This window comes from Rattus norvegicus, chromosome 14 (assembly GCF_021556685.1).
Source record: "Rattus norvegicus strain SHRSP/BbbUtx chromosome 14, alternate assembly SHRSP_T2T, whole genome shotgun sequence".
Lineage (NCBI taxonomy): Eukaryota > Metazoa > Chordata > Mammalia > Rodentia > Muridae > Rattus > Rattus norvegicus.
This window is the reverse complement of record NC_141547.1, coordinates 101,858,673-101,875,126: the sequence shown is the minus strand read 5'-3', so window position 1 is coordinate 101,875,126 and position 16,454 is coordinate 101,858,673. Positions and strand designations below refer to the sequence as shown.

Sequence of the window (16,454 nt, the reverse complement as noted above, 5' to 3'; positions counted from 1 at the left end):
TATTTGCGTGTGGTGGCACACCCCATCGCTCTGGAAACGGAAGTAGGAAAATCCCCCATTCGAGACCCTGTCTGAACACTTAGCCAGGCATTTAAGGGTGAAGCACTACAGGGGACCAGGTACACAGTCAACAGCACAGGATCCCCACTGACAGGCGTGAGGGAAATGCCGCAGGAAAGGCAATCTGAGCGCTGCTGCTGCTGCTGCTGCTGCTGCTGCTGCTGCTGCTGCTGCTGCTGCTGCTGCTGCTCGATCGCCCCAGTGTGTGCTACCTTTCCCTGCAATGTTCAGTCAGGAATTGCCAGGTACCTGAGGCTGAAATTGTCGTATGTTTTGGTTTTTTTTGCTGATGGCAAATTTAAATAAATACTTAAAAGCCTTTGTCTCCAAGCCTGGCAGCTCTTCAGCCAACCTGTTCCTATCATTGAGCAACTCCCAGGCGGAGGCACGGGCGACCTTAGCCAGTCCAGTGCTAGTGGGCTAGCCCTCCCAGTCTCCCTAAAACCTGGTCTGTATGGGAGGCTAATTCTGGGATAATGTTATAGATTATTGGAAGTGAGTAAATTAGGAGGTGTAAATAGTTAACGCAGTACTTCGTGGCCTATCGTGATATCTCCATAAAGATCAAGTAGTGTTGCCCTTACGCTATTCTGTGTTTGGAAGGCAGCGTCCAGTTCTGTAAGATGAAAGTCTGTGTGCCTCTTCCTATCATCTGAATTAGAGAGTGGAGGGGGGAGGGAGGGAGAGAACGTGTGTATATTCAAGAAGAGTCATTACTTAGCCATTTTGTCAGTGCCATTCCCTAGACCTCTGCTAAGTTGGTTTGGCAAGGATGCCTACCTCCCACAATGCCCACCACGTGGTTATCATCTCTGGATGATCAGTGTCCTTGGTCTGCAGGTGATGTCTGACCACCTGGCTTGTCCTCAACGAGAATCTGATTCCATCACTTTAGCCAGAAGCATCCTCCCCCAAATATTTCCTGTTAGTTTTCCATTCACCGACTCTCCACTGATCTGGGCTAAGACTTCCTGTTTGTCAATCTCCACTACAATGCCCCATGGCATTGGTCACTGTACCTGCCTCTGCGGTCCTCAGGAGTGTCTTTCTGTTGTGCTTTAACAAGTGCTGCTGCGTGTTTTTCTGCCCCGTATGTGTGTGTTCAGGCCTAGGAAGGGAGGGTCACCAGAACCTGTTTCTCTCTGCCTCACTATCCCTACCATCATACCTTTTACAGAAGTGCTACAAACGCTCTGACTCCCCCGGCTGCCACTCCTGCATTGTATAATCTGTTACAGAGCAGCTCTGGTGACTTGAAATACGAGTGAGTTTGTACTCACACTCTAATACTCTCTGCCTTACTCCAGTCCACCCAGCAATCGCAGTAAGTGTCCACTGCCTCAACTTCTCCTACTGAGCACATTCCGACTCCCTGCAGGGATGGCCCTGTAGCATTTATGCTGAGATTACACGCATCTTTCCGTCTCCCCAGTGGTTATTTTCAGTTCCCCTCTTCAGCCATTCTCCATCCTGGTCCTCCGAGAGGAATCTCTCATTCACCTGGAGTTTTCGTTTTTTCTGCTGGGGTGATGGCTAGACAGCCCCAGCATTAGGGTTATAAATACACAGCCATACTCAGACCTTCGTGTGTGTGCTGAGGGTCTGAGGGCAGGTCAGTGTGCTTGCTATGCACTTACCCACTCCGCCGTCCTCGAGAGCCACTAGTGTTGAGTCTCGTGCAATTGCTTTCCGTCCTTATATTTCATCCACCCCTTTCTCTGCTTTTTCTGTATGAAAATAATATTATAGGCTTTAGAAGGTGGCTCAGCAGATGCTTGGAGCATAAGCAAGATGCCACAGTTTAATTCCCAGAGTCCATGTTTTAAAAAACATGTATGATGTCTCCTGCTTGCAATCTCAGCAGCTGGGAGGCCGAGAAAGGCAGATCCCTGGGACCCGATAACCAGTCAATCCAGCCTTCCAGTGAGAGACTTTGTCTTGAAAAACAGTATGGCTAGCACCCCGCTTGCACACACACACCACCACACACCTGTGCAACAAACACATGATACACTCATGTTTAACACAGTAGTACAGAGAAAATGAAGTATGAACAGACTCTCAGAGATGGCGCTGTTAATCTCAGCTGGGTACGTATCGTGAATGTGCGAAAAGAATATCAAAGGGTCAACACAGCCGAAAACTTAGTGCATCTAAGAAGTTCCACAGACATCAAGTCCTTCTGTGCGTTCACAAACGCACAGTTGAGTAGCAGTGCTGAAGGACAAAGCCCCGAGAAGGATGACTCATCCCCCGCAGGAACTCCACAGAGCCACTTGCTAGAGCAGCGTGGGGCAGGGGCAGTGCTCAAAGGAGACCCTGTCAGCACAGACATTCAGCAATAGTAGACAGAATGAATATGGCGTGTGCGCGTGCGCACAGGCTTCCCCATCGCGTGCAGGGCAGTATTCTAACCTACCTTTTATGGATAAACACCCACAGATGGAGGCTTGTCTAGGGGCAGTGGTATACACAAAGTGACCCTGCCAGCATCCTTGGGGACACTTACTAACCATCGATAACTACATGGGGCATACATAGTAAACACCTGGAAGACGTGGCCTCGAATCCTTGTCCCCCAGACTGTGATGCTTTTGTTCAGGGCCTGCCTGACTCATGCCTCCCCTCAATCTGCCTACCTCTCTGTTGTCTGAGTTGTTCTGTACTCAGCACATTGACACGGTTAGCGGTCTGCAGCTCTGTTGGAATCGTCCTGTATACGTGAGACCCATCTGAAACGTGGCAGTTTGCACGTTAGTTAAATCTGAAGTTACTTGAAACCCCATTCTCACCTATGATTAAATATATTTTCTCAGTTACACATTTAACAAAATGAACAGGTGAGGTGTGGTCACCTGTCGGAATTGATTCACATTACGTAAAGTGATGTGCAAAATGAATGTGTGAGAGAAATCCTTGGTGTGTTTCCCTTTGGCCACAGGCATTGATCGTGTAGAATCATACACTTAGGGCAGAAGGCTGACTCCCTTGTCAGGATTGGACAGTTTGGGTTTTGTTGTTTTAATAATGCTTCGTTTTGTCTGATAAGTAAGCGTTAAGACTCCTCTAGTAGTGGCTCAGAGCTGGGCGTGGCATTGGTATATTAAAGGTCACCAGGTGACTCTTCCGTAAGTTAGAAATACGATGTTTGGTGTGATGCTCTTTAAATGGCCAGCACTGACCCTGCACCACCAATGTGGTCAGGAGCACACAGGAGTCGGGAGAGCCTGGACTCTGACCACAGGACGTCACCACAAGAGGCTGTGGCTTAGGCTCTGCACATACTCAGTCCTCAGGGCCAGCTCTGTATGAGGGCACCTGTGGGAACTCTGGGAGAGGGAGAACACTGTGAGAGAAAGCCACTCAGACAGAAACGGCCAGCACAGACGTCTAGGAGGAAACGAAACCAAACATGGGAGACTACTTACAAGGTTAACTTTACATTCTATGCCCTTCAAAAGCCAGAACTGCCCATTGTGAGATCGTGAGTTTGCATGTTTTATTCTCCAGGGTCTGTAAGTACTTGGACTCTAACTGTCCTGAAAACCTAAAGAATAGACATGCTTAAGTACTCCAAATGAAGCAAAAGAAGCAAAGAGATCAATGCAGACAAACAAAAAACACATCTCCTCTAAGCAAATATTTTTACTAACTTAGCAAAACCACAGCCTATATAATGTATAAAAGTAAGTTGCACATTACATACTTGTTAAACTGCACACTGAGTCGTGTGGCTACCCGACCTACCCTCCTAGTTCTTCCCATGGGGCAGATTTATAGCAATATATTGGCAGGGCTGGGCAGGGTCGATAGAGAGGGTAGGACAGCAGCTAGGTGCCCGTCCTAGTGCCCAACAGCACAGCATTAGACATTTCATTAGGGATAAAATGCTCCCCCTGTCTCACAGATGACACTACCTCATCTTCCTGTCTCAGAAATGAACCTCTCCTTGAACTTTATATTTACTGTGCTAGTGAATGTCTTTATGTCTGTATTTTGCACCCACAATATAATGTAATGTACAAACCTAATGTGATGACGTCATGCTATACATATCCTTACGTAGGTTTTACGTCCTAAATTGTACCTTTTAGAGTAATATATGTTAATCAGGTAACTGAAACTTATTTATAGCTTATTCAACAGTATCCTAGTTAATGAATCTCCTAAAATACATTTTTCTGTTTCCTGTCAGTAAATGTTGACATTATGGTTCAGGCTCGAGTTTGGTTTTATTCTTTCTAGGTGGTGTCTTACTCTGTGGCTCAGGCTGGCCTCAAGCTTGCACATTACCCAGGTTGAACTCATCCTCCTGCCTCAGGCTCTGGAATGCTGGGATTACAGACATGTGCCGCCACTCCTAGCTTCTGTTTTCCCTCTTACATTCCAGTACTCATCTTCTGACGGACATCAGTCTCCCACGAACACTGTTCTTGTGTGTAGGTTGTTGGACGTGTCCATTTTCAATCTGTTAAGTCTTCCTTCAGAGTTGCTCCAGCATGGACCGCTGCCAGCAGGACTGGCGACTCCGACTGGGACGTCAGTCAGGACAGTCCTGTTGCAGTAACCCCCAATCTCAGTGGCTTGGTTCACAAGTTGTTCTTGTGCGTGAAGGGACTTGGCTGACAGAGGCTCCATCTGGCACTTGAGGGAGGGAAGAGTCTTACCAGGCTTAGGTGTGGCCAGTAATCTTCCTGCACAGAAATGTATGCCTTCACCTTTAACGGACCCAAACAAGTCACTCTCAGCCTTAAGGTCACAGCGTTCCCATTCCTACCCTCAGGATACTAATGTCTACAGTTTTCGTTAGTCCAGAGAGAGTGGAGTCGTGTCAGCGTTTTTGTTTGTTTGTGTGCCTTAGGGAGCTTAGTGTGTGGTTACACTTGTATGTGTACTGGTCGTTCATGTTCCTTCCTCCCGTTCTTACATTTTCTCCTGTTTTTCTAGACAGGATTTCTCTGTGTAGCCCTAGCTGTCCTGAAACTCTGTAGACCAGGCAACCTCAGAACTCACTGAGCCTCCCCACCCCCAGCCTCTGCCTCTGCCTCCCGATTGCTGGGATCGAGGGCATACGCTATCAGCTCTTTCCATTCCTAGTCCATCTGCTCATGGCTTGTGCTAACAAGCTATCCTAGAGAACAGGGCCGTTCTCTTAATCCCGCAGCCACGATCCACGATCCACGATAACCGCCTGAGGGGCGGGCTCTGGGTTGCATCCACAAAAGAGACCTCACACAAGCTCAGCCAGTGCTGTGTAAAGCCTTCCAGACTAGGAAGCTGGACACAGCAGCACACACTCAGCCTCCAGTCAGGAGATTGCAATTTTGAAGCCAGCCTGGGCTACGCAGTAAGACAAAACAAAAATACTTTTTTTTTCTTTTTTTCTTTTTTTTCTTTTTTTTTTTTTTCGAAGCTGGGGACCGAACCCAGGGCCTTGCGCTTCCTAGGTAAGCGCTCTACCACTGAGCTACATCCCCAGCCCCACAAAAATACTTCTTAATGTCATCAAAGTGATAGCAACTGAACTTTGGAGGGGACAGGTGTATTAAAGTCATTGTCTCTATTTTCCTTTAAGCTTTAAGACTGTGTGTGCTGTCTGTGTGCTTGTGCTCACACTAATCCATCTTCCAGAACACCATATTTCTTTCCATTTTGTTTAATGTGCTTTTATTTATAGAAGGCTTTTTTCTAGTTTCCAATGTTTTGAGATGGCATGACTGACCTGGAGCCCAGCAACTCTCCTGTCTTTGTTTGTTTGTTTGTTTGATTGATTGATTTTTAAGATGGGGTCTCCCTGTGTAGAGCTGGCTATTCTGGAACTAACTCGGCAGATGAAGCCGGCCTCAAACTCAGAGGTCCATCTGCTTCTGCTTCCAAGTACTAAGATTAAGGCACTGAGCCCTGCAGTGTGATCCACCAAACCTACAGGAAGTTAATTCAGAATATAATTATATACGTTAACTTCCCCCCCGTAAGCTATCTCTTTAGGGAATCTTTTCAGATCCTTTATTTACTATAGTACTTATGTTTAGAGGTTTTTTAAGACTTAAATTTTCACACTTGGGTAGAAGGGCCTCCCTAGACTTGAGGCAGTTATCTAGGATCTTGGCGTTGTGAAGCTTGACAAGTTTCCAGACTGGCTTAGCTCCATTCATGGCTCCCTTTCAATGACTAATGATGCTGCCTCTCACATCATCTGTCTGTGCGTGCCACAGATGATTTTGCTGAATTCATTTCTTCGTCCCGTTCTGTAATAGATTCATCAAGGTTTACTTTATTCTGTGTATGACGGCATGAATGTGTGTGCAGTACCCACGGCCTCCAGAAGAGGGCACCTGACCCACCCGTGCTGGAGTTAGAGACAGCTGTGAGCGCTTACTTGAGAGTCCCTGGCAAGAGCAAACGCTCAACACTGAGCTGTCTGCTCCACAATTTCACTTTGTGTTATTGACAACTTATAAAATGCCTTTTAGCTTGTAGCCACCTTACATGTTTCATTGTTTATTTTTCTTAGCAGTTTACATCATTTATTTAATAAAGAGCATGAACAGACCATAGTAAGAAAACAAACTAGGTTTCCCAAGAGTGGCTTTACTATAAAGGAATTAGCTAAAGAGACATTAAATCATTTTAAACTAAAGAGGATATGAAAGTAAAGGCTGGACGGAAGAAAGCAGAATCATTAGAACAGGGGGTGGTGAGCTCGCCTTTGATCCCAGTACTCGGGAAGCAGAGACAGGCGATCTCTCTGAGTTTGAGGACAGCCTGGTCTACATCAAGTCCACGAAATCCAGGGCTACAGAAAGAAAAGCCCTGTCTCAGAAAAGAAAAAACAACAAAACCAGCAAACAAACAAACAAGAGTTATTAGGACCTAGAAGCTCTGAGGAAGGGCTTCCAGAAGTATGATTCTAATAAATTCCAATTTTTTCAGGCCAGTGCGATGACTCACTGAGTAAAGGCTCCTACCACCCAGCCTGATGACCTAAGCTCAAACCCTGAGACCCACACAGTACAAGGAGAGAACTGACTCCTGCAAATTGCCCTCTGACTTTCATGCCATGCCATAACATACATGCATGCATACATACATACATGTAGACATATGTACATGCAGACATACATACATGTAGACATATGTACATGCATATACAAATTCACACACATATACTAAATAAAATGAAATTAAAAAATTAAAGTAAATACTAATCTGGAATTAGGTGAATACCTTATAAGTTCATATGGAAAAATATCTATTTAGGTTTTCTTCAAAGAACGTTCAGTTTGATAAGAGACAGACTAGCCCTACTAGGTAGGGATGTGCAATGATTCGTCTGAATCTGACATTTGAGAAGCTGAGTTGGGGCTTTCTACAAGGCCAACCTCAACTACACAGTAAGTTCCAGGGCAGCCTGGGCTCTTGTAAAACCCTGCGCAGTCTAAACTATGAAGTCTGGCGATGATAATGCAGTCAGGTCTTTACTGTCCAGAATCTAAACAGAGTGAAAGGCAGAGCCTTCTGATCTAAAGTCTGAGCAGCAAAGTCCTGCCCTGCAGCTTGGTCTTGCTAACAGAGCAAGTTACTCTCGGGGTGACTCGATTGGGAATTTTTCTGAATTCTGGCTCCAGGTTGAAGTTAGAACACGGTGCATGGATGAGCTGTATCCCCAGGCCTACATGTTATCTGGAGATATGACTGCTCCATGAACAGAATCCTTCTTAGCTCTGTGGTATCCAAGCTCAATCCCACATGATCTGTGATTATAAGCATCAGCGGATCTATCCCAGTGCCATACTCTAATCAAGGAAAATGACCGTGAATGTCATTCAGGAGCCATTGTTCCTTTGTTGGGCTGTGTCATTTTCTTTGGTATAATTTTGGATATAAGGCAGCCTTAGTAACCACACCAGCTACCCAAGGATGGTGCTACCTCTCAGAAGGTGGGTACATAGATGCCTGTAGGTCTTATCTTCTACCTCTTTCTGATATTCATTTTATTTAATATTTGTTTACTCTATGTATGTGAGTACACTGTAGCTGTCTTCATACACACCAGAAGACAACATTGTATCCCCATTACAGATGGTTGTGAGCCACCATGTGGTAGCTGGGAATTGAACTCAGGACCTCTGGAAGGGCAGTCAGTGCTCTAACCACTGAGCCATCTCTCCGGCCTGTTAGTATTCTTAAAACAAATCTGCTCTGCTGCACATACAGGCCTCTGGCATGGTCAAAAGACTTTTAACTTTTAAAATTGTAATGGAAAGTTTTAATAAATAAAAATTTGAATATCAAAAAAGCAAAATAAATCAGTCTCTATTACTGACTGATTTATTCTCTATTCTGAGCTGCGTTAGAAATCCCACAAGCAAGTTCAGGGAAATCATTTAGTATATTGTAGAGCCGGCGTCTCACATGCCCGGAGCTGGCTCTTAAGGAACAGCATCGGGACAGTTGAATACAGAATTTGAAAAGATTGAGGTTACGCCAGACTCCACACACCAGGATAAAGTGTACGTGGATCAGAGACTACAAAGGGTAGGGTGGCAGAGGGGGCAAAACCATGCCAGGTTCATTGCTAGGGCAAACAGGCGACAGGCTCTTTAAAAATCAGTATGAAAATAGCAAAGAGATGAAGGCCTAATGAAAGCTGCAGAGATCCCAGGCTGCTACATAACAATTTCAGTTCCCCCCAAAGTGTAGTAACGTGCTAAGGCATGACATAGTATGTGGACACATGCTCAAGCTTGACTTGCACTACTGACGAAACACAAACCTGGATATGCAGTAATAGTGAAATCAGGGAGCAGCAGCCAGAGATGGAAAAGCTAAAGAGTGCATAGGTAGGGCCATATGAGCACTGAACACAGCCAGCATCGTAATGTGCATTGAGGCTCATTGCCCGCTTAAACCAGTTGCGTTTTGAAGAAGGCATTGTCTTCTGCAAAAACGGAGAATGTCATAACTGGTATATACCTATACTGCTCTCAGGAAGACACAGATGAGGTAAAGTTTACAACCATGCACCTTATCTGTGAGTACAATCCAGGAGGAAAACTACTGGAAGGAAAGCGATGTATCAATCATAAGTCAGTGGATTGTGAGCAGAACGTAGCTCAGCCAATACATGAGCTTGGCTCCTAGGAACTCATACAGAGCCAGGTACAACAGCACACATTTGTGACCCCAGCACCACGTCCACGGGAAACACCAGAAGCAAAGGTCCTTGGGAGTTTGCAGACTAGCTAACCTGAGGCACACAGCTCAGACAAGAGACTGTTTCAAGGGAAATGGAAGGTAACCGGTGCACTGTTATGATCTCCACGTGGACACCGGGGCACACTGGTCCCTGCACTTACATGCAAATGCATACCAACATCATGCACATTTTTATAAGACTTGTTATGCTGAGTGTCATGCCTTCGTGTTTGTGTCTGCGCTGCATACATGTCTGGTTCCCACAGAGGTCAGAAGAGGGTGCTGGGTCTCCTGGAACCGGAAGGCTGTGAGCATTCATGCTGGTGTTGGGAATGAAATGAGGTCATCTGCAAGAACGTCAAGTTCTCGAAACCTCTGACGCATTGCCCCAGCCCTGAAACAGAAATTAAAAAGACAGTCAGGGGACATCAGCGGGAAGTAGATGACAATGTGGTGACTCAGAGCAGACAGAGGAAATGGTCTAGATGTGGAGTTTTGTCTTGGTAAGCCGCCGAGTATGTAAGGAGAAGCGTGAGAAAAGACTGACATCCCTCTATGCGTCTCTCACTCTTCAGAGATGGAGAAAACAAATAGAAGGAATGAGCTGTGGGTCTGGGGAAGCCAGATCTGGACTGTTTCTGAAAAGCAAGATGGGGCTGGAGAGAAGGCTCAGCGCTTAGGAGCACTGGCTGCTCCTCCAGGGCTCCTGAGTTCAATCTCCAGCAACCACATGGTGGCTCACAGCCATCTGTAATGGGATCCGATGCCCTCTTCTGGTGTATCTGAAGACAGCTACAGTGTATTCATCCAAATAAAATAAATTTTTAAACAATATTTTAAAAAAAGACTAGAGGATGTTGCATTGGTTAAAAGTGGGTTTTGCATTATCAAATACCTAAAGGTCATGAAATAGATTTATAAATCCCTATTCTTTTAGTTTTCATCTATTCTTAAACAGAGAAATTTATTAAGAAATCTTTGAAGATGGCTATATTTCCCTCTTTTTCCCCAGCAGTGCTCCAATTTTGTTCTGATATTAAGTATCCAATTTTCTTAACTGAGGCTGGCCCTTTCCTAATCCTGTAAGGCGGTATTGTGTACAGTAGCAGCAGTGAGCAGATTCCCTTGTGGTGATTCATTTAAAAATATGAATGGGGTTATGGACAGTAGCGAGAGAGCAGATGACAAACATGTCCCTGGCATTTTCAAGCAAGTGTGCTTCCCTTCCCCTGGACCTGGCTTAGCGCAGCAGAACCATACCACCTTCCTGAGGCACTGTCACTTTAAAATTATTTTGCCTTCAGTGTAGTCACGTTTACCTGCGTGCGTGCGTGCGTGCGTGTGCGTGTGCGCGTTGAATTCCCTGGAACTAGAATACAGTTGTCAGCTGCCATGCGAGGTCCTCTGCAAAGGTAGCCAGTGCTCTTAACCAGTGAGCCATCCCTCCAGGCCTTGAGTCTCACTATGTTATACTTAAATTGTCGCAGAGTTAGACACGGTACAGGGCTCCATTTCTGGGTTTTACTTTGTGTGGTCTCCAGCTGGCATAGAATGCTTTGAGCTCAGCCCGCTTTCCCTGTTCCTCTGTGGAATGACCTCTCCACAGAGCCCCCGTTCCTCAGAGTGCAGGGGGCTGGAAACTGGTTCCCAGGTAAGGTAGCTTCTGTTGCCATGTCTTGGCTTCCCAGCCTACTCTGTGGATTCAAAGAGTGCGTAGTGTTAGGTTCTCTGTGTCTCACCCACACCACAAACCAGCGATGTGTGCTCACAGTTCTGAACCCGGTTCCACCTGAAAGGATTCGTTCGAACTCCCCATTTAAACTTGTTACCTTCCTCTTAGTCAGTGAGAAATTTGGCTATAATTATCTGAAATACAGCTATGTCTCTGCTGAATGCCCTGTATGGGTCAGTCTTCTGCCCCGTCCAGGCTGGCCCTGCGCTTCTCTAGTGCTGTCCTCATCATAGAGCATCATAGCCTACTGCCCTTGACTACTCCTGGTGACAGCATCTTATATGAGGTGCCATTGTGTCTCATCTGTCACATCAGTTGATTTTGAAGATGAAGGCCCCAGCCTCTTGTCTTAGCAGTAAACAGATACCGAAAACTGAAGAGTAGCTACTGGCCCAACTTTTATATCGACATAGCAATGTTTTAAATACCTACTCAAAACTGCTACTCGATTTTAAGAAGTAGGCTCTTAAATATTTTGAGCTAAACACTGGAATTAACAGTAAAATACACCGAATACCACCACAGCCTAAAATGAACTCTTACTTATACACCCAAGTGACTTCTGACAAAGGTGCCAAGACAATTCAGTACAGAAAGGATGGCATTTTTACCAAATTGTGCTGGGAAGTCCTTATGTCCACATGTCAAAGAATGGACTCAGATCATTTACTTAGTGCCATCTACAAAAGTTTGCTCAGACCTTTGCATACGTAGGTACTCGGGAAAGAGTGCAGAACTGTGAGTTAGAGGTGGGACTGGCAGTTTGAATCAGCCTGAACTGGACAGTAAGACGTTTAGAAAAATTAATACAAAATCATCAAAGACTTAAATATTAGGCCTAAACCTATAAAAATCTGATTTAGCATTATTTTGACCAATGTATCAATTTCTTATATTGTATCTTCCAAGCCTGAGATTCTTTATAGACCTTGAAAGAACAACTTCATATGGAACAACAAACCCAGGACAGTAAAACAATTCTGAACGATGAAAGAGCTGCAAGGTATCCCGTTCCGGAGTTCAAGTTCTACTACAGAGCTATAGTAGTAAAAATACTACGTGCTATTGGTATAGAAACAGGCAGGTCGAGCAATGGAATTGAATTGGAAAATCCTGAAATAAACCCACACACTTATAGACAGTTGATTTTTTTTTATAAAGAAGCCAAAACCATACAATGGAAAAAAGAAAGCATCTTCAACAAATGGAGCTGGTTGTCTGAGGTGGACAAGAACGCAAATAGACCCATATTTATCACCCTACACAAAACTCAAACCCAAGTGGGGGAGCAGCCTTGATTACATGGGCACAGGAGACAACTTCCTGAACAGAATGCCAACAGTTCTGGCACTAAGATCAACAGTCAACAAATGGGACCTCATGAAACTGAAAAGCTTCTGTAAGGCAAAGGACGCCATTGGTAGCCTACAGAGATCTTCATCAACCCTTATCCGACAGAGGGCTAATATCCAAAATATATAAAGAACTCAAGAAGTTAGACAGCAACAGACCAAATAACCCAACTTAAAAAATGGAGTACAGAGCTAAACAGAGAATTCCCAACAAAGGAATCTTTAATGGCTGAGAAGTGCTTAAACGTTCAAAGCCTATAGTCGTCAAGGAAACACAAATCAAAACAACTCTGAGGTTCTGTCTTACAAGGTCAAAATGGCTAAGATAGAAATCTCAAGCTATAGCCCCTGCTGTCCAGGATGTGGAGCAGGGGAACACGTCTCCATTGCTGGCAGGTGTGCGAACTTGTGCAACCACTCTGAAAATCAATCTGGAGGTTTCTCCAAAAATTGGGAATAGTTCTCCCTCAAGACCCAGCTATACTACTCCTGGGCATATATGCAAAAGATGGTCCACCATATTGCAAGGATGCTTGCTCTACTGTGTCCATAGCAGCCCGATACACAACAGCCAGAAACTAGAGAACAGATACCGAAGAATGGATAACAAAAGTGTGGTTCATTTACACAGCTGAATACTACTCGGCTATTAAAAACAAGCACATTGTGAAATTTGAAGGCAAATAGATACTAGAACATAACCATGAGTGAGGTAGCCATGTCCAAAAGGACATGCATGGTATGTACTCACTGATAAGTGGATATTAGCCATAAAGTACAAGACGCCCACTCTACCATCCACAGACCAAAAGGAGCCAAATAACAAGCAGGGCCCAAGGGAGGATGCTTGACTCTCTCTCTCAGAAGGGGAAATAAAAATGGTGGAAAGAGGGAGGGAACTGGATAGGAGAGGGGAAAGGAGGGAGGATGGGGAGAGAGGGCCTGGAGAGTGAACAGAAATTTGCTGCAGGAGGTGTGTGTGTGTGTGTGTAAAATTCAAACAAACAGTAACTCTCTTAATGAAACTTTAGACTCACGTAATACACTTCTTAGCTACCTCTTAAATAGATTTCTTCTGGACCAAACTTTCACGTAAATAAAGAATACTCATCCCAGACAAAGAAACAAATTAAAGATTATAAGACTTATAAAGTAATTATACATTTATCAAACTGGAGAGTTTAACCTCCTCCTCCTCTACAAACGCACCAGCCACAGCAGTGAACAGCCCTGTGGTGCTGCTAACATGGTCTCACCCTCACATCGAGCAGAGCAGGAGAGGACTTGATGAAAACGTCAAGGGCTGGGGACAGCTCTGTAGGGCTTCCATCTCCAGCCCGACCGAAGGGAACAGGAAGAAAACAGAGCAAACGCTCCTACTCCGAGGACTCCCCAAATGCCACTTCTCACCTTTAAAAGGTGTACTACCTCACATAAGACACGCATCCTCTACGCGTCCAGCTACGAAACTGCTGGCCACGGAGGCAAAGACACCATGAAAACACGTTAACCCACAGGATGACAACCGAGAAGGCAGAGAAGGCTGGGCCTGTTAGAACAGTTTATTCGCTCACTGCACTGATTCTACGAAAATCTACCTCCAGACTTCCAGAGGTCGGGAGAGATAAGACAGCTCTGATTTAAACCGGAAAGGAAGGACAACCAGAAATGGAAGATGTGGGGAGTAAAGGAAGGATGCAAAGTTTTACATAAGATTACAAATATTAAATATGTATACATACATATATATACACATGTTATAAAGAAAAAGGGTTTCCCTTAAAACAAAAATGGTTTAAAAACTTCAATCTTGTAAAGAGTTTTGCAGGACTATCAAGCTATGGCAATACACAAAACTAAAGTATCTGGAAACATTGTGTTGCCTGTTGTCTCCTGTGCAATCACAAAGTACTCAAAAACTCTTTGACCTTTTCAACCAGACTTTCATGTTTGTCTTTAAAGTCCTCATTAACATCCAGTGTGAGGATAGGCGTCTCTTGGAGACAATCAAAGTTGGATTTCAGAGTATGATGAGGGAACCAGCTTTCGTGTTTATAGTAAAGTTTCTCTAAATATTCAAGAGGAATGCCTTGTTCTCCATCCCTTCCCCATATATATATTCTATTTAAGCCTTTCTCTGGAGTAGCTTGAAGATAAATTATTCCATCCAATTCAAGGCTTTGGCCAAACTGGCTATTCATCCAGTCATGCCAGTCTTGATATATTGCCCATTGTTTCGTTCATGCAGTCAGATTCATACAAATTGGATGCAAAAGTACACCTGTCACTATACACAGATCGTTCCAAAAATAATACAGGTTTCTCTGCATCCTTGAGCCTGCCGTTGAGAGAGGCAAGCTGGGCTCGGATCCGGCTGAGACAGGTGTATGATTGGAAGGTAAAAGACCACCGCTCGGGTTTCTCATACATCATCTGAAGAGCATTCCCACCGCTCTTCGGAGATGCTGTCAACTCCTCAGGTTTGCCTTGGGTGTTCTGCACATTGCACCACCTGGCGACGGGCTGAGGAACCACGTCCCAATCCTCACAGACTCGCTTTAGGATATTCACAAACGTTGACTTCCCAGCAGCGATGTTCCCATCGATGGAGATCTTGATGCGGGTGCCCTCAGAGCTGGTCAAGGGAGAAGGGCAGAACCTCTTAGGTGGGGTGGCCATGCTTAGCGCCAGACAGCTCGGATGCGGGACCTGCAGGAAGGCAGCGGCGCGGGTGGTGGCTCGGGGTTGCAGCATCAATTTCGCGCCAGCGGAACCAACACTTTGACTTTGGCGCTCGGAGGCACAGGCGACTGGAAGGGACTGTGAAGGACCCCTGGCAGCCCTGACTCCCACCCTCCCCATCTCACCCTTGTGGGATCTGCACTGCGTGTGGCTCCACCGGGAGGGTGAGGCGCCCCGGGCAATTATATCTTATCAATTAGATCAGAGGTTGTGTTGTGTGTTCTTTCATGTGGCCATTTAAGTTTAAGAGAGTGTGTGGTGGTTGGAGACACTAGGCTGCTACAGAATTGGGATGTGTATTTCTGACATGGTGGCAACCTGCCTTGGGAACTAGATGGGTAGAGAGATTGTTGCCAGGTTCAGAGAGAAGCCATGGGCAGTGTGATATGGGATGGAGCAAAGCCGGTGAGAGGCTTTGCTGACTGAGATGAAGATTTCTACCAGATATCTTGGGGCGCTGCGGTGCCAGACCTAGTGCGGGATAAAAGACAGCATTTATTTATTTATTTTTTTTAATTTACAGCAACATCCCACAAAGACACTTATTCAACTATGTTCATAGCAACTTTATTCGTAATAGCCAGAAACTGGAAACAAGTCAGATGTTCATCAACTGAAGAATGGATAAAGAAAATGTGGTACATCTACACAATGGACTACTAGTCAGCCATTAAAAACAAAGACTGCATGAATTTTGCCAGCAAATTGATAGAACTTGAGAATATCATCCTGAGGGAGGTAACCCAGTCCCAAAAGGACGTGCATGATATATACTCATTTGTAAGTAGATATTAGTCATAAAATACAGGTACCCATGTTACAATCCACAGACCCAAAGAAGCTAAACAAAATGGAAGACACACGTGAGAATGCTTGAGTCTCATTTAGAAAGTGGAATAAAAGTCACAGGAGGCAGGTGGAGGGAGGGAACTGGAATGGGAGAGGTTCAGGATCAGGTGTGGAAAGACAGGAGAGATGGCTAGATGGAAATCTGCTACTAACAGAAGTAAGGGGTGAGGGGCATCTCCAGGACGTGACAGAGACCTGGGGTAAGGAAGGCACCCAAGAATCAATGGGGGTGCCCTTTGCTGTGACTCACAGCATAGGGGATATGGAACCTGAAAAGGCCACCACCTGTAGCCAGGTAGGAACCCCAGTGGTGGAGTAGGAATACCAACCCACCCATCAAACCTTCAACCCCAAATTTATCCTGTCTACAAGAAATGCAGAGACTGAGGGAACAGTCGACCCACAACTGGCCCAACCTGAGACCCATCCCATGGGAAAGCACCAATCCCTGACACTATTAGTGAGACTGTTATGCTTGCAGACATGAGCCTAGCATGGCTGTCCTTTGAGAGGCCACACTC

General features: G+C 45.2%; 1 protein-coding gene and 1 pseudogene across 6 annotated transcripts in view; one reads left to right on the top strand and one right to left on the bottom strand.

The window, feature by feature from the left end:
- Sanbr (SANT and BTB domain regulator of CSR) overlaps window positions 1-15,776 on the top strand; it is a 69,108-nt gene extending 53,332 nt beyond the window's left edge. For all 6 annotated transcript variants that reach the window (XM_087583576.1, XM_087583579.1, XM_087583580.1 and 3 more), the window contains 1 exon segment: window positions 15,608-15,776. In XM_087583576.1, the coding sequence (XP_087439702.1) occupies window positions 15,608-15,701 (94 nt within the window). In that variant the 3' untranslated portion in view covers window positions 15,702-15,776.
- Dck-ps1 (deoxycytidine kinase, pseudogene 1) lies at window positions 14,217-15,302 on the bottom strand (annotated as a pseudogene).
- Window positions 15,777-16,454: the final 678 nt, after the last annotated feature.